The sequence below is a fragment of the Chlorocebus sabaeus genome, chromosome 14 (genome assembly GCF_047675955.1).
Source record: "Chlorocebus sabaeus isolate Y175 chromosome 14, mChlSab1.0.hap1, whole genome shotgun sequence".
NCBI classification, from domain to species: Eukaryota; Metazoa; Chordata; class Mammalia; order Primates; family Cercopithecidae; genus Chlorocebus; species Chlorocebus sabaeus.
The window spans coordinates 90,183,506-90,209,868 of record NC_132917.1 but is presented as its reverse complement, the minus strand read 5'-3'; the positions used below and the strand labels follow the sequence as shown (position 1 = coordinate 90,209,868).

Here is a 26,363-nt window from a genome sequence, read left to right as displayed (position 1 = left end):
GGGCCAGAGCAACAGAACACAGGCCCAGAATTCACTCATGTGGAAAATCTTGTGCAACCCTAATTTAAGCTAGGGGCAAGAGGGGCTCTAATCTTAAAGTAAGAGTGAACCAAAGAGAAACTGGAAAGTCTGCTTTCCACAACTGCTAGTAACTGAAAAGAGGGTTCCAAGTTAATTGGGAAACGGAGAGAAAAAACCAAACACAATTTCCTTAGAAAGTAATGACTGCAAATCAACACTTCCAAAGATTTTCACTCCAAGAATGCATGTCCAAGAAGGGTCTAGAACTCTCCAGTCTTGAAATTGCTTTAAGATAACTTTTCTGGTGTGGCATCCAAATGAAATGTCCTCTGGAGGAGGGCACGACCATGTTAAATTTTCAAGAAACTTTACAAATAATTTTCTAAGGGCCAATAGACCACGAAGTCAGAAATTATTCGTTTTGAAGCACGATACAACAATTGGAGCATGAAGGAGAAACAACAGAAATAACAAAGAGCAAAGGCTGCCTAGATTTCATATTTGGGATCATGAAAGCAAATTTAAGGAAATAAGTAACTAACTTGCCATTTTGTGCAAAGCACAAAAAGCGAAAAAGGGAAAACAAGAATCTCTTCAACCAACTGGATTTAATTGACATCGAAGGCTAGTTTGGATCCAAATAAAATTATTTAACTTATCTTAAAACTTTAGCATTCAGTCAGAACATTATTGACCACCAAACATGAGTTTTAATTTCTCCTTATAACAGCATGTTTCCCCTTTTATTTTTCCATAAATGGATAATTTAGGGAAACTTTTCTCATATAGAATATTTAAATGAATTCTTATAATCTGTTTCCAATTTTACCTACATCTGCTAGGATACCATAATATGACATAGTCCAACTGTCTGGGCTGAGGAGGTTCCTAATTTCTGGATACGAGGACACTAAAGATGAGTAAGATCTGCCCAAGTAAGTTTCTAACAAGTTGTCATATTCTCCAGATTTTTGTTGGATTTTATAATTTTACTTTGTGACTGTTCCTATGAGCTCGAAATTCATTTCCTTTCATTTTATTTACTATTACTCACTCTGATTCGACTGATGGAGGGCAAAGTCTCGAGGATCCAGAAAAGTCAGGAAAGTGAACATATCTGCTTCTCATGTTGTTTAGAGAGGACGTATACACTCAGAGAATAAACACATTCACCGAGCTTTTCCTGAGCTCTCTGTTAACTAGGATATTAATCTGTGTATTTATTCTTGTTATTTTTTTGTTTGGTTGGTGTTTTGTTTTGTTTTGTTTTTTTGAGACGGAATATCGCTCTGTCGCCCAGGCTGGAGTGCAGTGGCACGATCTCGGCTCACTGCAAGCTCCACCTCCAGGGGTCATGCCATTCTCCGGCTTCAACCTCCCGAGTAGCTGGGAATACAGGCACCCGCCACCATGCCCAGCTTTGTGTGTGTGTGTGTGTGTGTGTGTGTGTGTGTGTATTTTTTAGCAGAGACGAGGTTTCACTGTGTTAGCCAGGATGGTCTCGATCTCCCGACCTCATGGTCCATCCACCTCAGCCTCCCAAAGTGCTGGGATTACAGGCGTGAGCCACTGCACCCGGCCCAATCTGTGTATTTATTCTCTAGTGGTGGGTTGCAAATTACAGTTACTTAAAGAAAGTGACTAACCTCCATTACAGGTGCCTCTGGACTTAGGATTCCACTCCAACCAATCTGCAGATAAGAAAGCTACTTCCGCTGGCTGGGATGATGTCAATTTTCATGCAATAACAAACTCTCACATTTAATCAGAAAGAACCTCCACTGGGAACCAGATAGGGAACAGGCTACTGAATGTTTCCAAGTTTGTCCAAATCACTATGCGTGTGAAGTGTTTGGGTTGACAAAGTCTTTAGCTCAAAATCTACAGGATGTGAAGCCATATCACTTTCTCCACCCCGCAAACACTGACTCCACCAAGTCAGTCTTCCCAGGTGATAAAAATCACACAGTGGCTTCCAGTTTTACTGACTCCAAAATAACAGATTCTCGCAACAAGGCGAAACTACAATAAAACTAACCTGTATTAGTCCTTTGTCACTTGGTTGACGATGGCAGCTGGACAGTTTTGTTGTCTGGCTCACAGCATGGTTTCTTAATGAATAGTAGACAGAGGTTCTTCTTTAAAAATAAGACTATCAGACTTTTTATCTACAGATAATATCGAAAAATTTCAAAGCACTTTTCTAAAAAGACAATTCTATAACATTTGTATTTTCTGTATATTTCAAGGCAACAAATCATGAAATAAAACCATCAATCAGAACTGGGGACTTCAAGGGTATTATATTAATTTCACAAAAACTAGCAATATTCTCTTAAATTCAAGCATCTATAAATACTGTGTAAAAGTAGCTTTTTCAGGCTGAAATGAATTTACTACTATTTAATAGAATAGTAGTAAAACAGAAAAAAAAAAAACTCCATAGAATTCTTTCTCAATTTCCCCCAGAAAAGTTTCTGTATTGGATGGCGGGTGTATACCTTTCCTAGAGCTGTTGTAACAGAGGATCACAAGCTTGGTGACCAAAAACAACACAAAGTTTTGGTCTCACATTTTTGGAGGGAAGGAGTCTGAAGTTAATGCCTTGACCGTTCTGACCTAGGCCCCTCTTCCATAGTGACCATCCTTGATGACAGTCCAAGGAAAGACATTAAAAGAATTGATTCAATTCCTGTTGTTCTGACATATGAAATCTCCTTTTCAACTGTGAACTCACAACTGTGGCTATCCAACTACATGACAAGAAAGAAAAGGTATGGGAATAATTTTCTGTTACCATTCATAAAGAACATATAAAATAATCCCTTGTTCATTCTGTCCTACTGTCCTGGGAGAATTCTTTCCTTAAGAAATCTTTTGATTAATGAGAATTACCTCCTTAAGAAACCTTTTGATTAATCTAGTATAGATGTATATACATATATACACACATATATGAATTATATATATACACATATACACATATATGCTATATAATCTCTATATAGAAAGATTTTATATATATATTTTACAAATATATATATATTTACACAGAGAGAATAGAATATCCACCAGTTTATAACAACTAATTACAAGAAATTTCATATTCACTGTCTAAGGCCTGAAATCCTTTCCCTGTTACCTCTACCTTAAACAAGGTTATTCACTCTCTAGCTTAAAGAGGCAGATGTATTTTTCCCTGCCAAGTTTTCTTGACTTGAGTGCTGTCATGAAGTTTAATTCACTATGTTTAGGAAAAGACCATTTCTAACACTTGTTCCTAACATTCTTAAACAGTTTATCTGGTAATAGCAGATACCAGACAACTCTTGAACTAGTTCAACTCCATGTTGTTATTAGGAAAAAAGATGTGAAGATCAGTACTAGACAGGTTGGAAGCTGTTTCCGTCTTCAGACTAGCTTAGAAAGGAGCCAAACAAGGTGGCAATCCCAAAGACTGACCTAAACAAACATCTCTACATTGTCAGATCTGTGATGCTTTCTTAGAGCGGAAGGACCACATGCACTGTGTCCTCACTGTAAATCTAGACTTTCACAGTGGGATCCCTCTGTCTCCTGCTGCAGGGGGCATGGACTTAATCTCTATGTGCTTTCTTCCAAAGACAGAAAATGCTTGATGTCATTTTGCTCAAAAAAGAGGACCTCCACCCTCCCCTTGGCTCTTTCCACACTGCTGCACCCACCAGGGGATTTGCATATTGTCCCCTAGGGAGGACTTTCCCTTGTGAGTCTGAGATAAAAGCTCAGCTCTAACCTTGCCTTGACTGATCAGGACTCCTCAGTTCATCTTCTCACAGTGAGGCTCCCTGCTCAGCTCCTAGGGCTGTTGATGCTCTGGGTCTCCGATAAGGAAAGAAGGAGACAAGGAAGGAGAACGGGGTAGGAGGGTTAGCTCTGGGGGACCCACAGACTCCCATATGTGTTCTGTGCACATGTCAGATGTGCACGTTACTGTCCTCCAGCATGGGGCATGTGATGTTTAGATCTGTGAATGTGTGGAATAATCCAGAAGGAACAAGGACCTGTGCTGTGGGGAAGACTCTGACACACAAAGAGGTGGATGATGTAGGAAAACCCTAGAAGTTCGTATGTGTCTTGTAAATATCCATTCTTTAAAAATTAGGTATTTAGAGATGTAAACCAAATCACAATCACACAAAAATGATATAGCCTGAAATAATTCACAAAAAAATTACGAAATTATGAAAATAACACATATTTGTACATAACCTTGTACTTTTCTCTCAATATTTCAGGATTCATTAGGGTTATTGTGATGACCCAGATTCCACTCTCCCTGCCCGTCACCCCTCGAGAGCCGGCCTCCATCTCCTGCAGGTCTAGTTAGAGCCTCCTACATAGTGATGAATACACCTATTTGCACTGGTACCTGCAGAAGCCAGGCTAGTTTCCACAGCTCCGGATCTATGGTGTTTCCAACCTGTTCTAGCTCCCAGACAGGTTCAGTGGCAGTGGGTTAGGCACAGACTTCACACTGAAAGTCAGCAGAGTGGAGGTTGAGGATGTTGGGATTTATCACTGCTTGCAAGGTACACAATCTCCTCACACAGTGATACAGTTCCGAACCTAAGCTTCCCTGCTGGAGTGGCTCAGCTCCCCACATGTGCTGCTTCTCCAGGGAGTAACTCAACATCTCTGAGTCTATATAAGGGAAAGATGTCAAAGGGCTCAGGGAAAGAGCTTACCCATGACGGCTAGGGTGCATGCATGCCTCAGCTTCAACTCAAGGACCATTCATTCAACCTCCTCAGCTGCAGCTCTTTGGCATGGTAGTACCAGGAGCAGAAAGGAGGCATTCAAGTAACCAGAAGTGATAGAAGAGAAAGCCTAGTAGAAACTCATACTCCTCCTCCCTGCCTTGTGTACATTCATCAATTAAATTCATTCAGCCTGAGAGTCACAGAATTGCAGCTTATTCATGACAACGCAAAACTGAGACCTTTTTTGTTTGTTTTGTTTGGTTAAGCAGGTGCTAGTGTGCACACATGATAACATCTGGTGACATAAGACACTTTTTCTCTCCCACCTCCCACTTTCCACTCCCACTTCATTTACCCCACTTCTCCCTTTCCACTTTCTTTTAGCACAAGTCCTTCTCCAGTGCAGGGGCAGGCACAGGATTTTATACTACTCTCTTCGAGGGAGTAGCAAAGGAAAACTATTTATATTTTTTATTTTGAGCTGCTGGATAGAGTTTGTAAATCTCTTCAAACACAAAGGCCTAGTGCCAAAGAGTCTTTGAACAGTCTCAGTCACAGACTTGGAATAAAAAATTTTTTTCAATTCCAAGCTGCATTTTAAAAGTAAAACACCAAGTCTGGAAGAATTAGAATTCATAAAAATATATGCTCAATACAAGATTATAGAAAAGCTAATATCCCTCCCTCCCAAAAACACACACACATACATCTGGCTTTGGACATAGGACAGTAAATAAGAAGATACAGGGCACATGGTAGAAGTCAACTGTGGGCTCAAGACCCAGCTTTGTGACTCCTAAGTTGGATGTTGATGCTGGTGGGTGAAGGTTGGGATATAAATCCAGGTGTGAGTTCTGAGGTATTTCTTAGGAAGAATCACAGAGTTGAAAGAATGCCTTCCTGGCACTCAAGACTGTGCCCTGAGCCACTGCAAGCTCATGGGAAAGTGGAGCATCACACAGGGCTCTCAGTCTCAGAGATTCAATGGTTAGTAAAGTTCTAGTCCAAATGCACCTCAGGTCATATTACACATTCTTGTTTAACACAGTAGAGTATAGGTAAGCTGCCAAAGGTTGAATCTACCTTTATGATACACCTGAAAATGATCTGAGAGAGAACATCGTTCAGAACAGACCATGTAGTCAGGAAGCGGATTATGTTGACCAAAAGGCAGAACTGGGTCTGGGAAGGTCAGTAGGAGATTCAGTGGTGGGAGCCAAGGGCCATGTCGAAGAACACATAAGGGACAATTAGTGCAGCATTAGAGATAGGAAGCCCCATGAAACTGTGAGAAGTTTCACACTGTCTTTCAGGCACACCCTCTCAGCTGCCTTTCTCACCGGAGACCACAGCAAATATACCAAGGAGAAATCCAGTCTGGTATTACGAGTTCAGCTCCTGACCATCTATAAAGGCAGCTCCAAGCAACTGCCAAACTCAGCTGGATTCTCCTCCCAGTAGTGTACCTCTGCCTGGGCCAACCCAGAAACCCTGTCAACACTCAACTTCAGCAAACTTCACTGCAGAACTGAGATAGCAACAAGCCGGGTTCTGTTTAGAAGCGCAGAGTGAGAAGTTTCCCTGTGCTGTGCAGGGGCTAACAATGGACACCCAGAAGGATGTTCAACCCCCAAAGCAGAAACCAATGACATACATATGTCTATATGTATGTATGTCATGTATATGTATATCTATATATGTATATCTATAACTATATATGGAGAATGTCACACAGAAAATGAAATAAAATACAGGGATCCAATCAGATTCAGAGAATGTGGGTACAAAATAACATACAAGAAAAGGGCAACAAGATTGGCAGTTTTTGATGCTTGATGAAACCTGGGAATTCAAAGAAATGTCTTCACTTATACTTGGATTTGTCTTCTCAATATTTTTCATTGTTGTATAGCTTGAGTTTTGGGTAGAGTAGTTCCCCCTTATCCTCAGGGGATGGGTTCCAAGACACCCAGTGGACTCCTGAAACCTCAGATAATACCAAACCCTTTATACACTGTTTTTCCTATATATACATACCTATAATAAAGTGTAATTTGTAAATTAGGCATAGCAAGAGATTAATAACAATAATAAAATAGAACAACGTTAACAACATACTGTAATAAAAGTTTTGTGAATTTAGTCGGTCTCTCTTGCTCTCAAAATATCTTCTTTTACAGTACTCATGTGTTTTAGACTATGGTAGACTATAGTTAACTGAAACCACAGAAAGGGGATTTTTGGATAAGGGGGGACTAATATACTTAGAAATACAACTATATACATGTGATTTCATTTTTAAGACCATATTGCATTTAGGTATCTACTAATATATAAAGCAATGTTTTATTCCATTACACGGCTTTTAGTTTTATCATATAGGTAACCAGACACACAATAAAGTGTAAAATTGTTTCCACCAACCACGCTTTTACTCAAAACTTAGAATCATCTGCAGTCCTTGGTTAAAAATGTGTTTTTCTAGAACTTTCTGCTGTTCTGATTAAATAAATTCCGTGGAAACCACACACACACACACACACACACACACACACACACACAAACCTAAATGAGAGCTCAGATTTACCTCACCTACAGAGGTCTCTTTTTCTCTAGAATTTTAGTTAATCTGATCTTCGTGTCTTCTGTAGCTCTCCGATGTCATCATACACACGAATTTTTAGTTAACTTTTTGTTTATTTCTGAATTTATAGCAACAGCTATGGTAGTATTCTAAGTGGAAGTTCTTTCATTTTTTAATTAAATTATAATATATAGATGTCCACTTCTGTATTATAAGACATTAAGGTCTATGTCAATCGATAAATACATATGACATAATCACACAAATGCTGAAAATTTTTAAAAACTAAAGAAATTATAGTGATCATGTCAGTTTATAATATTAGATAATAAATATGATTTTCTTATACCAGTAATAAATGTCTAGAAATATATGTTTTAAATATATTGCATTTAAAAGTTTCTCCTTTTTTTCCACAAGAGGTCTCGCTTTGTCACTCAAACTGGCCTCAAACCCATGAGCTCAAGCCATTTTCCTGCCTAAGCCTCTCATTCCTAATACTATTTGTGATTTAATAACAGGACACATCATTTATGGCATAATGTTACACTAAAGTTAATGAAGGTTTGAATTCACAACAAAATAATCCTCCTTTTGCTAAAGGGAATAAATTGTATTTGAGATGCTGCCTATCCCATAGTAAGATATCCCATGGTGAGTACAATCAAAATTTCAATGACAATATATATCATACATCAATATATAGAGAACAGAAAGAAAACTTAATTATTTGATTAAAAAATCATTATCTCAACTGGGTGCAGTGGCTCATGCGTGTAGTTCTAGCACTTTGGGAGGCCGAGGTGGGCGAATCACTTGAGGTCGGGAGTTTGAGACCAGCCTGGCCAACATGGTAAACCTCTGCCTCTACTAAAAATACAAAAATTAGCCAGGCTTGGTGGTGTACACCTGTAGCCCCAGCTACTCAGGAGGCTGAGATGGGAGAATTGCTTGAACCCATGAGGCAGAAGTTTCAGTGAACGGAGATTGCACCACTGCACTCCAGCCTAGGAAACTGAGTGAGACTCTGTCTCAAATAATAATAATTATTATTATTACTATTATTATTTTCTCAATAATTAATTTACAAATATTTGAAATCGTAGAGAGAGAAAAAATAATAGAGCAGAAGGAAATACAGTTGGAAAAAAAACAGATACTTATCAGTGCTACTCTATTAAAGAAATGCTAAAGAAGTCTTTGCTCATGCCTATGTCCTGAATGGTATTGCCTACATTTTCTTCTAGGGTTTTTATGGTTTCAGGTCTTATATTTAAGTCCTCAATCCATTTTGAGTTAATTTTTGTATAAGGTATAAGGAAGGAATCCAGTTTCAGTTTTCTGCATATGGCTAGCCAGTTTTCCCAACACCATTTATTAAATGGGGAATCTTTTCTCCGTTGCTTGCTTTGTCAGGTTTGTCAAAGATCAGATGGTTGTAGATGTGTGGAATTAATTCTGAGGCCTCTGTTTTGTTCCATTTGTCTATATATCTGTTTTGGTATGTGTAAATTAGTTCAACAGTTGTGGAAGACAGTGTGGCAATTCCTCAAGGATCTAGAACCAGAAATATCATTTCACCCAGCAATCCCAATTTGGGAATATACCCAAAGAATTATAAATCATTCTACTATAAAGACACATGCACATGTATGTTTATTGCAGCACTATTCACAGTAGCAAAGACTTGAAACCAACCCAAATGCCTATCAGTGGTAGATTGGATAAAGAAAATGTGGCTCATGTATACCATAGAATACTATGCAGCCATAAAAAGGATGAGTTCATGTCCTTTGCAGGGACATGGATGAAGCTGGAAACCATCATTCTCAGCAAACTAACACAGGAACAGAAAACCAAACACCACATGTTCTCACTTATAAGTGGGAGTTGAACAATGAAAACACATGGACACAGGGAGGAGAACATCACACATCAGGGCCTGTCGGGGATGAGGGGCTAGGGGACGGATAGCATTAGGAGAAATGCCTAATGTAGATGACGGGTTGATGGGTGCAGCAAACCACCATAGCACGTGTATACCTATGTAACAAACCTGCACGTTCTGCACATGTATCCCAGAACTTAAAGTATTATAATAATAATAATAATAATGAAAGAAAACCAAGTCCAGGAAACCCAAGTTAAACCCATTTGCTTGACTGATCATGATCCTACTGGATACATTCTCATGGGTCCCAATTTTGCTCCCTGCTCATTTTCATTGATCTCATTTTAGGGGGTTTTAGGTATGGAGTCCTCAGGATTTGGGGTTAAGTTTGGTGATTTTTCAGAGAGGCTGATCACCAGAGCTGGATCAGTGATCATTTGACTTTATGTCTGACCCTGTGCACAGGTGGCTACTTGTCTCCTAACCTCAGTTGTCCTCTTTTTCCTTATTAGAAAACAATAACAACATCAACACAGACCCTCTTGGAGCTAGGAATGGCCAATAAAAGTGGTGTGTAAAAAACAAACAAATGGCCGGGCGCGGTGACTCACGCCTGTAATCCCAGCACTTTGGGAGGCCAAGGCGGGTGGATCACGACACCAGGAGATCGAGACCATCCTGGCTAACACGGTGAAACCCCGTCTCTACTAAAAATACAAAAAATTAGCCAGGCATGGTGGCGGGCACCTGTAGTCCCAGGTACTCCGGAGGCTGAGGCCGGAGAATGGCGTGAACCCGGGAGGCGGAGCTTACAGTGAGCCCACATTGTGCCACTGCACTCCAGCCTGGGCGACAGAGCGAGACTCCGTCTCAAAAAAAAATAAAAAAATAAAAAAAACAAAGATAAATAAATAAATAAAAACCGCTTAATAAACTGGATGTAGAAGAAACATATCTTAATATAATAAAAACTATATATAACAGACACTCAGTATCATACTGAATGGGGGAAAAGTGAAAGCTTTTCCTGAGAGATCTGGAAAATGGCAAGGATGCCCACTTTCACTACTCTTATTCAGCATTGTACTGGAAGTCCTAGCTAGAGCAATCAGACAAGAGAAAGAAATAAAGGGTATCAAAAATTGAATAGAAGAAGTCAAATTATTCTTGTTAGCTGATGATACGATCTTATATTTTGAAAAACCTAAGGACTCCACTGAAAAACTATAATAACTGAAAAACCAGTTCAGTAAAGTTGGAGGATACAAATCAACATAAAAAAACAATAATATTTCTATATGCCAACAGTGAACACCCTGAAAAAAAATTAAAAATAATCCCATTTACAATAGCCACACCTAAATACATAAGAATTAACCAAACAAGTGAAAGATCTTTATAATGAAAGCTATAAAATTACTGAAGAAAGAAATTGAAGAAGACACCAAAAATGGAAAGATATTTCATGCTCATGGATTAGAAAAATCAGCAGTGTTAAAATTTCCATACTACCCAAAGCAATCTACAGATTCAATGCAATCCCTATCAAAACACCAATGACATTTCTCACAGAAATAGAAAAAACAATCCTTAAATTTATATTAAACCTCAAAAGACCCACAATGGCCAAAGCTATCTTAAGCAAAAAGAACAAAACTGAAAGAATTCCATTACCTGACCTCAAATTATACTACACAGCTATAGTAATCAAAACAAGGTGGCACTGGCATAAAAAGAGACACATAGACCAACGAAAGGAATACAGAACCCTGAAATAAATCCACATACCTGCAGTGAATTCATTTTCAGCAAAAGTGTCATCAATTGACACTAGGGAAAAGAGTCTCTTCAATAAATAATGCTGGAAAAATTGGCTACCCATATGCAAGAGAATGAAACTAGACTTCAATCTCTCACCATATAGAAAAAGCAAATCAAAATGGATTAAAGACAAGTCTAAGACCTCAAACTATGAAACTACTACAAGAAAACATTTGGGAAACTCTCCACAATGTGAGTCTGGGCAAAGATTTCGTGAGTAATACCCCACTTGTAATACCCCTGTGCACCCACTTTAATGCACAGGCAATCAAAGCAAAAATGGACAAATGGGATCACATCAAGTTTAAAAGCTTCTATACAGCAAAGGAAGCAATCAAAAAAGTGAAGAGCCAACCACAGAATAGGAGAAAAAGTTTACAAGCTATCCATCTGACAAGAGATTAAGAACCATAATATATATAAGAAGCTAAAACAACTCTATAGTAAGAAGTCTAATAACCCAATCAAAAATAGGCACAAGATTTGAATAGATGTTTCTCAAAAGGAGACATATAAATGACAAACAGGCATATTAAAAGGTGCTCAGCATCATTGATCATTAGAGAAATGCAAATCAAAACAATGAGATATCATCTCGCCCCAGTTAAAATGGCTTATATCCAAAAGACAAACGATAACAAATGCTGGCAAGAATGTGGAGAAAAGGGAACCCTTGTACACTGTTGGTGGGACTGTAAATTAGTACATCCACTATGGAGAACAGTTTGGAGGTTCCTCAAAAAGTTAAAAATAGAGCTACCATGTCCTTCAGCAATTCCACTGCTGGGTATATACCCCAAAGAAATGAAATCAGTATACCAAAGAGATATCTGCACTCTCATATTTGTTGCAGCACTGTTCACAATAGCTAAGATTTGGAAGCAACCTAAATATCCATCAACAGATGAACAGAAAAGGAAAATGTAGTACATAAACACAATGGAGTACTATTCAGCCATAAAATAGAAAGAGATCCTGTCATTTGCAACAATATGGATGGAACTAACATCATTACATTAAGTGAAATAAGCCACGCACAGGAAGACAAACATCACTTATTCTCAGGTATTTGCAGAGTCTAAAAATGAAAACAATTGAATTCATGAACATAGAGACTAGAAGGAGAGCGACCAGAGGCTGAAAAGAGTAGTGGGCGGGGGTGGGGAGTAGGGGGAAAGTAGGGATAGTTAATCGATACAAAAAAGTAGTTAGAAAGAATAAATAAGTCCTACTATTTGCTAGCACAACAGGGTGACTTTAGTCAATAATAACTTAACTATACAGTTTTAAATAACTAAAACAGTATAATTGGATTGTTTGTAACACAAAGGATAAATGCTTAAGGGCCTGGAGACCTCATTCTCCATGATGTGATTATTACACATTGCATGCCGGTATCTAAATATCTCAGCTACTATATATATATATATATGTACCATGAAAATTGAAAATTAAAAAATGATAAATAAATAAGAAGAAAGTTGGCAAACTATTGTAAAAGGCAATGAAAAATGCTGTCACATATTTCTAGAGTAACAAAAATTAGAAAATTGCCTGTGAAAGTATTAATATGATGGAAAGAAACTGGGGGTGGGAAGGGCAGAACAAAAGGAGGTAGAGTGAATAAGAATTTTCAACAACATCGACCAGATGGGTTTTGTTGAAAAACAGGGTCTCTGGAAGGAAAAAGCTACAGAGGGACACTATGTGGGAGGCTATGAATAGGAAGGATCAAGGTTTAATATTGGGAAGGATTGCAGATGAAGAAAAAAAAAAAAACAAGAGAATTAGGAATCTAAGTAGAAACTTTCCAGAGTCAAGGAAGCACACAGAAGAAACAATTCACTGGTCAGTGTGTAAAACTCAGTGAACCCTGGTCTAGAAAGTAAAGATAAATCTATTTGGCTCAGTCATGTGATGTTTCCACGTGAAACATGAAGGTTCCTGAAACACGGAAACTCCTGACAATGTCTCTAAGGGATCTTTACAACATTTTGCTTTAATAACCTTCCGCAGAAAGAAATCCAGAAAGCCAAATCCCTTCATTTTGTCCTGGGCCCTGCAAACCCTCCAAGGACTAAATCAAGAGAGTGACCTCCCTGACACACAGAGGAAGCCCGCATGTTTGGGGCTGTGTGCAGAGGAAGCAGCTGCTGCAGCGAAGACCCACTGGCCCAGTGCATGGGGAGGAGGTTTGTGTTCGAGGCTGAAGCACTGTGAGAGGAGAGCTATAATGCTGCTGACAGTAATAAACTGCCACATCTTCGGCCTGCAGGCCACTGATGGTGAGACTGAAATCTGTCCCAGACCCGCTGCCACTGAATCGGTTAGGGACCCCGGATTCCCGGGTAGATGCCCAGGAAATGAGCAGCTTAGGAGCCTGTCCTGGTTTCTGCTGGTACCAGGCTAAGTAGTTCTTATTGTTGGAGCTGTATAAAAGACTCTGGCTGGACTTGCAGTTGATGGTGACCCTCTCTCCCAGAGACACAGCCAGGGAGTCTGGAGACTGGGTCATCACAATGTCCCCATAGGCACCTGTAATGGACAATGATTATACATAAACTTACACACGCTTTCTCATATATAATTGAAATATGTCATTTAAATGTGCTTTCTAGTAGTAGTATAAGTCAGCACATAATTGGATCCATATTGGAAATGGTCATTATTTCCAACTATATCTTAATTTTTTTTTATTTCTACACAGATATGACTCTGAAAAGACTGTGGCACTTTTGAAATCCTCACCAGAGATCCAGAGCAACAGGGAAATGAAGACTTGGGTCTGCGACACCATCTTGCTGCCCCTGCCTGCCTGTTGTAGCTCAGTTCACAATGCAAAGGTCCCGTTTATAAAATCCGAACAGCTGGTCATGGCCTGAAGGGGTCTATGCAAAAACGATCAGTAAGTACAAAAGCAAATTTCATGAGCAGTGGGTTGTGAAAGTATCCAATGTAAATCAAGAGCCAAAAATATCACCACAGAATATGTAACTCTATGAATAGAAAAGACAGAAGTCAACTTCGAAGCTCTAAAACTACAAACTTCTAGATGATCTAATGACTAGGACTACCTAGTAATTTTCATAGGGGCATAAATGTTAAACACCTTGTGCATCATAGCAGAAGAGAAAGCATTCCCAATTTCTTAACTGTGTTTTACCTATATTAATCAGTAATATGCTGGCTTTTACCTGTGTTAATCAATCATAATAAATTCTCAATAAATTTTATTGATACTCTTCAATGCCTGCTCAGCAACATTTTCCAAAGGCAGCTCGGGATATTAAATAACTCATTACTTTCTATATGTTCCATTTGCTCACCTATATGTCCCAGTCTCCTTACAGATGTAATCAGTTATGGCCAATGATATAGGCATGGAAGTAACATACATCCGTTGCAGGTTGAGGCAGGAAAAAGAGCATATGGAATTTTCCTGTCTATCCTTTATCTACAGAAGCAACTTAAGAGGCTATGTGCTCCAAATGGTGCAAATACAAGATGGTAGAGCCTCTGTCTGCCTGGATCCTTGAGTGACTGCATGGCCTTTGTGAAGAATGTAGCAAGAGCAAGACATAAGCATTTGTTGGTGCTAGACCATGAGATTTGGGGCAGTGGTATAACCTACTCTATTATGGATAATATAAATACATAAAAGACAGAAGAGAGAGAGAAGTGAGAGAAGACTGTGAGAGAAGTGAGTGAGAGAAGACTGTGTTTTGTTCATTTCCTATACTCCTATATCACCACAGGATCTTGTGCCTTCTGGTGATCACACTAATGTTCTACAGCTCCAAAGAAGAATGCTCGCCTAACGTCTCCATTCCAATGACTTACAGACTAAAAGCCAAAAAGAATCATAGAAATTATCTATTGCATTATTTGATGTAAAGAAATATCTTAGAGGGCACAGATAGAAATGTCTTAACCCGGGTCACTTATTTAGTTTGTGGCAGAGCTGAGGTTAAAACCAGGCCTTTTGACTCCTAATTTTGTGCTCTTTCCACCTTCTCACATCACTTCTCCAACCCAAAGTCTAGCAGAAAAGGCTAAAATAAGATATGCACAAATCTGCTATTATAAGTCAGTGTATTTCATCAGACGCTTTAAGATGGGGCTTCTCATGGTTCACAATAAGCTGCAGAGGGAAGTGAATAACTATCTTCGTCTCCCCCACTGCTATTTGTGCAGTTTGAAGCTTATCTTTTAAATCATGTTTTCTTCTCATAGTAAATATTACAACTTGTGCCTTTTATGTGTGTGTAAATTTCAATATAATTTTTTTCCATGAAACATTCAAGTAAAATGGACACTCTAAAAAGATGTTTGATAAGGTTACATGGCTTCACATTGCCCCCTGTTACACCATCTTGTGGAGCTACCTCCACAAGGATTCACCTCACCCAAATTTGAGAAAAGTAATCAAGAAAATGACTCACATTAGCAATGAGACCAAGTCCATAAGTAGTCATGTCATCAGCGCATGCTGCAGCCTCACGCTGCCGAACATGTTTTGGGCGTATCCCTGGATTAGTTTACTGACATGATCAAGGGTACATTTTCCACCTGCATAGCCCCATCCTGGATCTACAGCCTTCCCTGTGTCTTTGTGAGCAACCTAGTGCGAACTCAAAGTGTCAGAGACAAATCTCAATTAATTTAGAAAGTTTTTTTTCCCAAGGTTAAAGCGAAGCCCATCATAAAGTCTCCCGAGGTCCTGACTATACGTGCCCAAGACGGTCAGGGCGCAGCATGGTGTTATACATTTTAGGGAGACAAGAAACATCAATCATTGTGTGTATAAGATGTACATCACTTCGGTCTGGAAAGGCGTGACAGCTCGAGGCAGGGAAGGGGCCTTCCTCATGAGATTGCATTATTTTGAGTCTCTAATCAGCCTTTCACTGAATATACAATTCACATATGAAAGGTGGGTAGAGAAATACTCATCTATGCCTTAGTCCGGCTTATTGAAACAATAGGGCAGAAGAAGCAATGCATATGCATTTGTCTGAAGTGAACAGAGGGATGACTTTGAGTTCAGTCCTTTCTTTATCCACAAGGAATTCCCTTGTGGGAAAATTGTGAGGGAGCTATGTAGTTTTTTATTTTTGCAGCTGTCTTATTTAGGAATAAAATGGAAGGCAGGTTTGCCTGATGCAGTTCCCAACTTGACTTTCCCTTTTGGTTTAGTGATTTGGGGTCCTGAGGTTTATTTTTTCTTTCACATTAGTATAACTACTTTTTTTTCTGATTCTTTTTCTAGTTGTATGTGTTACAGCTGGCTTACGTTACTTGCAAAAAGAATTCTGACTAACGCACCATCCAACTAGAAGGCAGTTCTATGATACGATGATAACGAATCCTCCAGAATCTAGTAAACAGAATTGTCTGCAAAAGAGGTGGGTGCCTTCTTGGGAAATTTCTCATGGCAATAGATGGCAACTGGTCAAAGGATTTATGACCGGACTGAGCTCTCTTTTATCTCTTCTGTTACTCACCAAGACCTATTAGGGTTTGTACTCCACAGGGACCCTAGTTTCTAAGTTCTAGGGTTAAACAGTCCACTTACAGGCCCACCACACCACACCCTCCTGACATCTGGTGAACAGCAATAAAATTGTTTCTTATTCTGAAAATGCTCCAATATTTCCACCATCCCCAGAAAGGCAGTGGAGGAGGAGAGAAAATGAATCGTTCCATTAGAGGACACAATATCTATTATGTTATTCCCGGCCTTTGAGATACCTTACAAAACAAATTTTTTTAAAAAGTCCCAATTTAACATCCTTTAATAATCTTTACAAACCAGAACATACCTCCTTTCTTGATAGCAGTCAAGAGGCCCAGTGGCAACTATAGTGAAAAGTTTCAAAGGTCATGTTTCAAAGGTAGGAAAAATAGCATTTGTTAACATATTGGATGTGAGGCATGGGAGAAATGTGAAATCAAGGTGGTTGCAAGTGCTTGAACCTGAGCAACTAGAGAATTTGGAAGGACATTTGCTGAGGCAGGGAAGGCAGGTGGGAATCAGGGCTTAGAGTTGAACATATTAGACATTTGAGATACCTGCTAGACCTCTAACTGGTAATATCCCTTGGACAGGTGGATGAATATGTGTGATTCTGGAGTTCAGAGAAATAGTCTGGGCTGAAGATGCAAATTTGGGAAACAGGTCGAGGTTACTAGGCAATGAGTTAAATCAATGAAGGCAGACTGGGCCCTCGTAGGTAACCCAACAAGCAGAGGTCAAAGAGATGAGAAGAAACCATCACAGGAGACTTAGAAGCAGTGGTCAGGGAAGAAGGAGTTGAACTAAGAAAGTGGTGTCCCAGAGCCAACACAATAAGGATTTCTTTTCTGTTTACAAATATAAAATTAAAATGTTTAATAAAAAGAAAATTTACTTTTAGGGTTGGTTGTTATTAAGTGGTCCAAACGCTGTCTCATTTGTAGGATCAGAACTCTCCCATGGCAGTAGAAAATTTGGAAGGTTACTCCTTAAAAGGGGTGGGCACTGCTGCCCTCTGCTGGTCAAGTCTATGCACTGCAAATTCCAAGGACGATTGCTCGTCAGCATTTCTCCTTTAAAATAGCTCAGATTGTACAAGCCAGAAAGAACCTCACGAGACATTCCGTCCAACATTTGCATTTGACTTATGGGAAGTGCAGGTTCAGCCAGAAAAGTTGTGTGCAAGGCCGATTATGTCAGTTCATCAGACCTGATTCTTAGGGCGCTTCCCATAGTTTCGAGCCTCCCTCCCATTCACTTCTCTCTCATGCGCGACCAAGTATACAGCACAAGAGTAGCTACTCTGCACTTATAGCAACTCCACTGGCACTCTGATGTTCTTTAATTACAAGCTTTATGACAGTGCTTCTCAACCCGCTCCACTGCCTCCACCTAGTGGCAGAAAGAAGAAAATATGTGTAACTCGGGAGTCTGTTCTCAAAGCTCTGGGGTACCATTTCTTCAAAGTCTTGAGCTTGTTTTTGTTTGTATTTGGTTTTGTATTTATTTATTTATTTGTTTTAGAGACAAGGTCTCGCACTGCACTCTAACCTGGGCGACGGAGGGAGACAATTCAGGATCTATCTAGTGAATAAAGAGATGCCAGTAATGACTGTTTTATATTGTGGCTGTAACACATTTGAGGGATAATTTGATTCTGTTCTGCTTTCGAATGAATGGCTCACTGTAACCTCCAACCTCCGGGCTCAGGCGATCCTCCTACCTCAGCTTCTCCAGTAGTTGAGCTTGATTTATTTTAAATTTTCGTAAAATTTTGGCATTTCTTTCCGCAATACGGCCATGTGTGCTTTACTATAAAATATTTTCATCACAAAATTTACATCGTTGGAAATCCCCATAAAGCAGTTTGGGTAACACAACCCAAGAAAGCAGAACAGACTAAAATTATCCCTCAAATCCCCGTTAGCCACAAATATAAAACAGTCCCTGGCTGGGCGTGTTGGCTCACACCTGTAATCCCAAGACTTTGGGAGGCCAAGGCGGGAGGATCACTTGAGGTCAGGAGTTCAAGACCAGCCTGGCCAACATGGTGAAACCACGTCCCTATTAAAAATACAAAATTATCCACGAGTGGTGGCAGGCACTTGTAATCCCTACTTGGGAGGTTGAGGCAGGAGAATTGCTTGAACCCAGGAGGTGGAGGTTGCAGTGAGCCAAGATTGTGCCAATGCACTCCAGCCTGGGCAACAGAGTGAGACTTCCATCTTAAAAAAAAAAAAAAAAAGTTTAAATAAATAAAATACAGTAAAATAAAGCAGTCCCTATTGATATCTCTTTATTCACTAATAGACCCGTAATTGACTTAAATTCTGATTTTTTTAATCATGGATTTTTTGCATTAATTTAATTGCTTAAATATTGCATTAAAATATTCTTTATCTTGACTATTGAGTTTGGGAGACCTCCTTAAATTTTATGACCAAGGCAATGCCTCACTCGCCTCACCAAAGTCTGGGCCACATATCAGGGGCTCCAATAGCAAGCAACATGACTGTTGAACAGCTAAGACTTCTCTCTTCACTGTGAAGACCAGATGGGCCCTGTAAATGGTGTAATCTGTACATGAAAATGCACGAGATTCCAACTACAACTAGGAACAAAAGACTGATGGTGAAGTCCCGAGCCTCCAAGCCTCAGCTTCCTGAAGGGAAAGAGCACTCCAGGTTCTGACCAGAGGCCAGAGTCATAATGAAGTTGGAATGTAAGCTTGACATGGAAGGGGTGGTAGCACCTGACTCAGTAATGAAGAGGCTTTAGGTCCTGAAGGAAGAGCTCAGTGCATTCAAAGATTAGAAGTGAGGTCCCAGTCATAGGAACAGGGAAGGAGAGAAGGCCCAATAAGAAACACAGTTAAACAGGAGGGAGGGGTCAGGGCAAGATCATACTGGAAACACCTAGAGAGCTCATAAAAGTCGCAGTGCCCAGTCCCCACACTGACCAGGCTCCTCAGAATCTCTAGGCATCAATTTGGGCACCAGCAGTTTTCAATGTTCTCCAGGAGTTTCTATGCACAGTAGCCAAGGGTGAGAACCACAGATGTTGGCCTAGGGATCATAACAATGAGTTTCTAAGTGCAATAAGAAACTTGCAGAGAGTTTAAGCAGTGGAATAACTTGGTTTGTTTCTTGTTTGTGATTTTTAAAGATCGGTCTGGTCACTGTGTGTAAGACAATAATCCAGAAAACCTGTTGCTTATGAACCATGTATCTGTAAATTTGCTTCCCCTGTAACTGGATCTAACCAACAAAAATTAGTATTTACCAAGAAATTACATTCCCAGGGATTATGCTAAGTAATTAAATAAACATTTTATTTACTCCTCACAGCAAGTTTATAAGAGGAATGTTATTATTTCCACATTTCCGATGAGAAATTTGAGGCTTGGGGAAAGTTAAATAATTTACCTAATGTCACACCTAGTTCATAAGATGCAGAGTTAGGATTCTAATTCCGTGTCTAAGTTGATGCTCCATTGAACATACCACGCCTCCAACTAGGAAGAAACATGCTGGCCAGAGGATGCCGTCGTCAAGTTTACAGGATGGTTAGATTTCTAGGCGCATCATATTGCGCCTAGATCAAACCAACATCAACATATTGGTTTGCAATAGTAGAATCTATCCAGCTCTGAAATTGCATCCAAGGGTTCGTGAGCACACAAGCATAAAAGTGTGCCCTCAGCTCTGCTAGCTTCATCAAGGTGAATACCTAGGAGGCCACCCTCTGAGACCACCAGATGGACAGTCCACCTGATTCCCAAGCCACATACCAGCTTTACCATCTGATGCTTTCTATTCACATTCAACATTTATACAAGAAATAGTCATATGGATCCTTTTCCATAGACAGTACTGGGGAAATTGAATTGCCATATGCAGAGGAATGGAACTAGACCTCTATCTCTCACGAAATACAAAAGTTAACTCAAGACAGATTAAAGATTTACATATAAGACCTGTAACTACAAAAACACTAGAAGAAAACCTAAGGAAAATGCTTCTGGAATTGATCTAGGCAAAGAATCCGGGACTAAGATATCAAAAGCACAGGCACAAAAACAAAAATAGACAAACAGGATTTAATTTAACTAGAAAGCTTCTGAACAGCAAGAGAAATAATCAATAGAGTGAACAATCTGCAGAATGCATGAAAATATTTGCAAACTGTGCATCCTACAGGGAACTAATGTCTAGAATTTATAAGGAACTCAAACAATTCAAGAACAACAACAACAAAACAACCCCACCAAAAAGTGGGCAAAAGACATGAATAGACATTTTTCAAAAGAAGGTATATGATATGGTTTGGCTCTGTGTCCCCACCCAAATCTCACCTTAAATTCTAATAATCCCCACATATCATGGAAGGGACCCGGTGGGAGGTAATTGAATCATGAGGGCAGGTTTATCCCATGCTGTTCTCGTGATACTGAGTAAGTCCTATGAGATCTGATGATTTTATAAAGGGGAGTTCCCCTGCACACACTCTCTTGCCTGCCTCCATGTAAGATGTGCCTTTGCTTCTCCTTTGCCTCCTGCCATGATTGTGAGGCCTCCCCAGCCATGTGGAACTGAGTCAATTAAACCACTTTTTCTTTATAAATTACCCAATCTTGGGTATGTCTTTATTAGCAGCATAAGAACAGACTAAAACACTATACAAATGGCCAGGAAGCATACAAAAAACAAAATGTTCAAATCACTAATCACTAGAGAATTGCAAGTTAAAACTACAATGAGATATTATCTTACAGCAGTCAGAATGGCTATTAATAAAACACCAAAAAATAACATGTTGGCAAGGATACAGAGAAAGGCGAATGCTTATACACTATTAGTGGGAATGTAAATTAGTACAGCTTCTATGGAAAACCCTAGGGAGATTTCTCAAAGAACTAAAAATAGAACTACCATGTGATTCAGCATTAACACTACTGCGTATCTACCCAAAGGGAAATAAATTATTATATAAAAAAGATATCTTCACTCACATGTTTATTGCAGCCATATTCACAATAGCAAAGATATGGAATCAACCCAAGTGTCCATCAACAGATGATTGGATAAAGAAAACGTGGTGTGTGTGTGTGTGTGCGCGTGCATACATACCACAATGAAATACTATTCAGCTATAAAGAAAGAATGAAATCATATCTTTTGCAACCATGTGGTTGGAACTGGAGGCCATTATCTTAAGTGAATAATTCAGAAACAGAAGGTCAAATGTCACATGTTCTCACTTGTAAGTGGGAGCTAAATAATGTGTACACATGGACATAGAATGTGGTGTGATAAACACTGGAGATTGAGACGGGTGGAAGGGTGGGAGGAGGTTGAGTGATGAGAAAATACTAAATGGATACAATGTACATGATTCAAGTGATAGACACACTAAAAGCCCAGACTTCACCACTACACGATATAGCTATGTAGCAAAATTGCACCTGTACCACTTAAAATTATACAAGTAAAAATAAAGTCATACGAATTCTGTTTTTTATTCTCTATGAAATTACTACTAAGAGTATTATCCAATGCAGTTTCTATGCAATGCCCGCAATATTATCTTTTTAGCAGCTCCTATGCAATGCCCCAAGATAGAAATTGTCTTCAACTTTTATCCCAGGAAAACCTTCAGTCACACTTAGAAACTAGAATTTTTTCCCCTAGATGAAAATTATGTAACTTAACACATTATCTTCATTTAGTCAGTTTCCAAGAAGCTCAGAACCAGATTTTGTGATCAATCAAAAACTGGTTAAGTGAGGTTTACTGAGGTATAAATTACAATAAAAGCCACCCTTTCGTGTATATTTCTATAAGTTTTGGCAAATGCATAGCTCTGAAACCACAACCACATTCAAGATATAAGACAGGTCGGCCGGGCGCGGTGGCTCAAGCCTGTAATCCCAGCACTTTGGGAGGCCGAGATGGGCGGATCTCGAGGTCAGGAGATCGAGACCATCCTGGCTAACATGGTGAAACCCCGTCTCTACTAAAAATACAAAAAACTAGCCGGGCGAGGTGGCAGGCGCCTGTGGTCCCAGCTACTCGGGAGGCTGAGGCAGGAGAATGGTGTGAACCTGGGAGGCGGAGCTTGCAGTGAGCTGAGATCCGGCCACTGCACTCCAGCCTGGGCGACAGAGCGAGACTCCGTCTCAAAAAAAAAAAAAAAAAAAAAAAAAAAAAGATATAAGACAGGTCAACTATCCTTTAATGTCCCTTTGTGCCCCTTCCTTCACCCCCAGCCCCTGGCAACCACTGGTTTTTGTCTGATCCAATCGTTTGCCTCTTCCTGAATGTCATATAAATGGAGCCATGCAGTGTGAAGCCTTTTGAGTCTGACTTTGTTCACTTAGGAGAATGCATTTGAGATTCATCCATGCTGTTTCATATATCACTAGTTCACTGTCTTTGTTGAGTAGTATTCCATTTTGTGGATATGCCACAGACCATTTATCTAGTTAACAATTTAAAGACATTAGGTCATTTCTAATTCTTGGCTGCTAAGAATAAAGTTGCCGTAAGCTTTTCAATGCAGGTTTTTGTGTGAACTCAGGATTTCATTTCGCTTGGGTAAATTCCTAGCTTTGGGACTGCTGAGTCATCTGGTAGGTGTATGTTGAACTTTATAAGAAACTACCAAACTGTTTTCCAAAGTGGCTGTGCTATTTTGCACTCCCATCAGCAGTGTATGAGGGTTCCACTTGCTCGAGCCTAGTATTGTAACTTCATTATATACCTTCTTTGATGACATATCCTTTCAAATTTTTGGTCAAGTTTTTATTGGGGTGTTGTTACTATGGACTATGAGAGTTCTTTGTATATTCTGCATACGATTTCTTTCTCACATTTGTGTTTTATGAATGTGTTCTCCCAATATGTGGTGCCTTTTATTTTCTTAATGTGCCATTTGAAGAGCAGAAGTTTAATTTTTGTGATGTCCAAATTATCTTTTTTCTTTTCTTTTCTATATCAAAATAGGGGTTGATTTTGATAACCACTGTTATTTTATCTCAATTTGAATTTCTATTTTTACTTTTATTTTTCTAATTTCTTTGTAAATTTTTAATTAAACCCAAATATTTTAGGGGAAAGAGGCAAGATAGAAATAGTCTAACTTGGCCATAAATTTTAGAGTCATATTCTCTTGCCGAGAAAGGAAACTAGCTCTCTTACATTGATTGTTTAATTTCAGACTTCACTACTTTATAAGGATGCCCAAATTATAGGCTTTAAAAAAAAATCCAAGCAGGGTTTCAGAAAGAATAATTTTTCCACAACAACACAAAAAATGATTCCACCATAAGTTTGTCCAGTGACAGGGTCTATATTATTTTCTATATATCAAATTCTACAACTGGTTCTTAAAGCTATTGTACATAACCTAAGTTAATATACAATGGTATTAGTTGATAAGACATTTTATCATCTATGAAATGTTACCTGTTGTCATAATTAGAAAATCTTTTAAAATATGGAGCTCTTTTCATTGATTGAACTATGCCAGTTAAAAGCTGGGTAAAAAGAATGACAGAATAATATTTATGTTTATCATATAAGGTTTTAAAGCAAATTCCAAGTAGGTTTTGCAAATATGTATGTATGAAAATACTGATTTAAATTTCAGATAAGAGGAGACTTTGAGAAAGAGAGAAAGGCCAAATGATTTTATAATTGTAATAAGTTCATAGGTTTATGGGGATTTTATGTAGTTTTCTACCTAACTTCTCTATAAGACTTTAGTGAATCACTTAGAATTTTAAAAATAATTTATTATTACTCTGTACCTGTTCTTTACTCTGCAAATCTTACCATGCCCTTTTGTCTAAAAGCAATAAAATCTGACCTGTGTCATTGCTTTTGTTACTTAGCAAGCACAATGGTCCATTAGGCCTGTGTAGGCTCATGGTTTATACAACACTGCCATCTGCTGACAGGTTTTGGTAAAATGTGTCAGATGTGACAGTCACAGTCAGCAACGTGAAACCACTTTATTTTCATTTTCAATGTTTATAGGAACGTTCAACCATTTATGAATATACACAAATAGTAAAACGAACCGTAAGCTTCACAAATTAACATTTTGCCAATCTTGTTTCAGCTACCGCCCCCCAACCAATTACTGTTCTCTCACCCTCTCACACACAGATGCTGGTAGTATTTTTCAGTCAATCATTAATATATTGCCAACTGACAAGGACTTTTAAAAAATAACCACCATTCTATTATGATTTCTAGCATAATGGAGAGTGACTCTTTAATATCCAATACCCATTTCTTATTCAAATTTCCTTGATTGTCTTCAAACTATTTTTACCCCAAGTTTGCTTAAATCAAAGTCCAGCTCCCATTAAACATATGGTTAAGTTTTACCAAAACCTAATAAATAAATAAATACCTATATTTTTTCCAATTCCAGGGAATAATGAAAGAGGGTAAATGCCATTATTTAGAAACATAAATCACATCATAGGGCTAGAATTATCTTGAAGTCAAAATTGAAGACTGAAAATGAAAAAGAAAGGTACAGACTAAACTTATTTAAAAACTTCAATGCAGAACTCTAAGAGAAAATATTGGAAAGGTGTACCAGTATTCATTATTCAGTATTCATCAGTATTCACTCAGCTACATGTAGTTGAAATCTAACTAGACGAACTTGATCAGATAAAGAGGTACATTTTTCTCACCAAGACTGACTCTGGAGGCAGGTGTTTCAGAACTAGACAGCTGCTGCAGGACCCATGTCCTTACCCTGCCTGCTTCTCCACTCTAGCTTGTGACTTTCATCCTGCAAGATGGTGCTTCTGCCAAGTTCCAGACAGAAGAAGATAGAACACAAAGGATAAATAAGCAGCATTGCCTCTGTCAATCAAGCAAAATTTTTCCAGAAATGCACAAGAGATTTCAGATTATGTCTCAACAGTCCTAACTGAAAAGGAGCTGAGGAATTAGATTTTTGGCTGGGACATTGTTGCCCTGTAAAAAATTGGGATTCTGTTATTAAAGAATAAGAGGAGGGAAGAAAGATTGGAAACTTCTATGCAATAGCGAAAAAAAATAAGCAACTCAATAAAATTGGGCATACCTTAAGAACAGGCAATTCACAACAGATGAGACCCCAATAGCCATGGTCAACCTCGTGAGTGATCAGAAAACACAAATATGTATATTAAACCAAAAATAAAATACAATGTGTTGCCCATTTGACTGGAAAAAAATGAAAAACCCTGATAATATCAAGTATTGGAGAGGATGTAGAGTGAGGAAACTCCATGGAGGAGCTATCATTGCAAATGTGGGGATGTAAACTTAATACATGAATTTGAGGCCAATTTGTAAATTGAAAAATGCACACACCCTGCAACCAAGAAGTACCCCCTTGCAATATTTTTGAAAAGACAAAAACGTTATGTAAATGGAATCATGCAATATGTGACCGTTATATTCAGCATAATGCCCCTCAGATCCATTCAAGTCATGTGTATCAAGAGCTCACTATTTTATTTTTTATGTTTTTTAGAGACAGAGTCTCTCACTCTGTCACACAGGGTGGAGTGCAGTGGTGAGATCATCACTCACTGCAGCCTCGAACTCCAAGGCTCAAGCATCCTCCTGCCTCAGCCTCCCAAGTAGCTAGGACTACAGGCACGGGACACAACACACAGCTAAATTTTTATTTATTTTTTTTAGAGACATGGTCTCACTCTGTTGCCCACGCTGGTCTCAAATTCCTAGATCAAGCGATTCTCCCACCTCTACTTCA

The 26,363-nt window shown here is 38.9% G+C and overlaps 1 protein-coding gene and 2 gene segments (V, D, J or C); 2 read left to right on the top strand and 1 right to left on the bottom strand.

Moving 5' to 3' along the window:
- LOC103241327 (immunoglobulin kappa variable 2-24-like) overlaps nt 1–26,363 on the top strand; it is a 978,355-nt gene that overhangs the window by 935,591 nt on the left and 16,401 nt on the right.
- LOC119622406 (DNA-directed RNA polymerases I, II, and III subunit RPABC4-like) lies at nt 6,367–6,665 on the top strand. The gene is made up of 2 exons (XM_037994313.2): nt 6,367–6,422; nt 6,482–6,665. Exons 1-2 carry the CDS (start codon nt 6,367–6,369, stop codon nt 6,597–6,599), a joined length of 174 nt encoding a protein of 57 aa, XP_037850241.2. The 3' UTR covers nt 6,600–6,665.
- On the bottom strand, nt 13,137–14,092 carry LOC103241309 (immunoglobulin kappa variable 4-1-like). The segment is given in 2 exon segments: nt 13,137–13,594; nt 13,808–14,092. Coding segments are annotated over 2 exon segments (507 nt in total).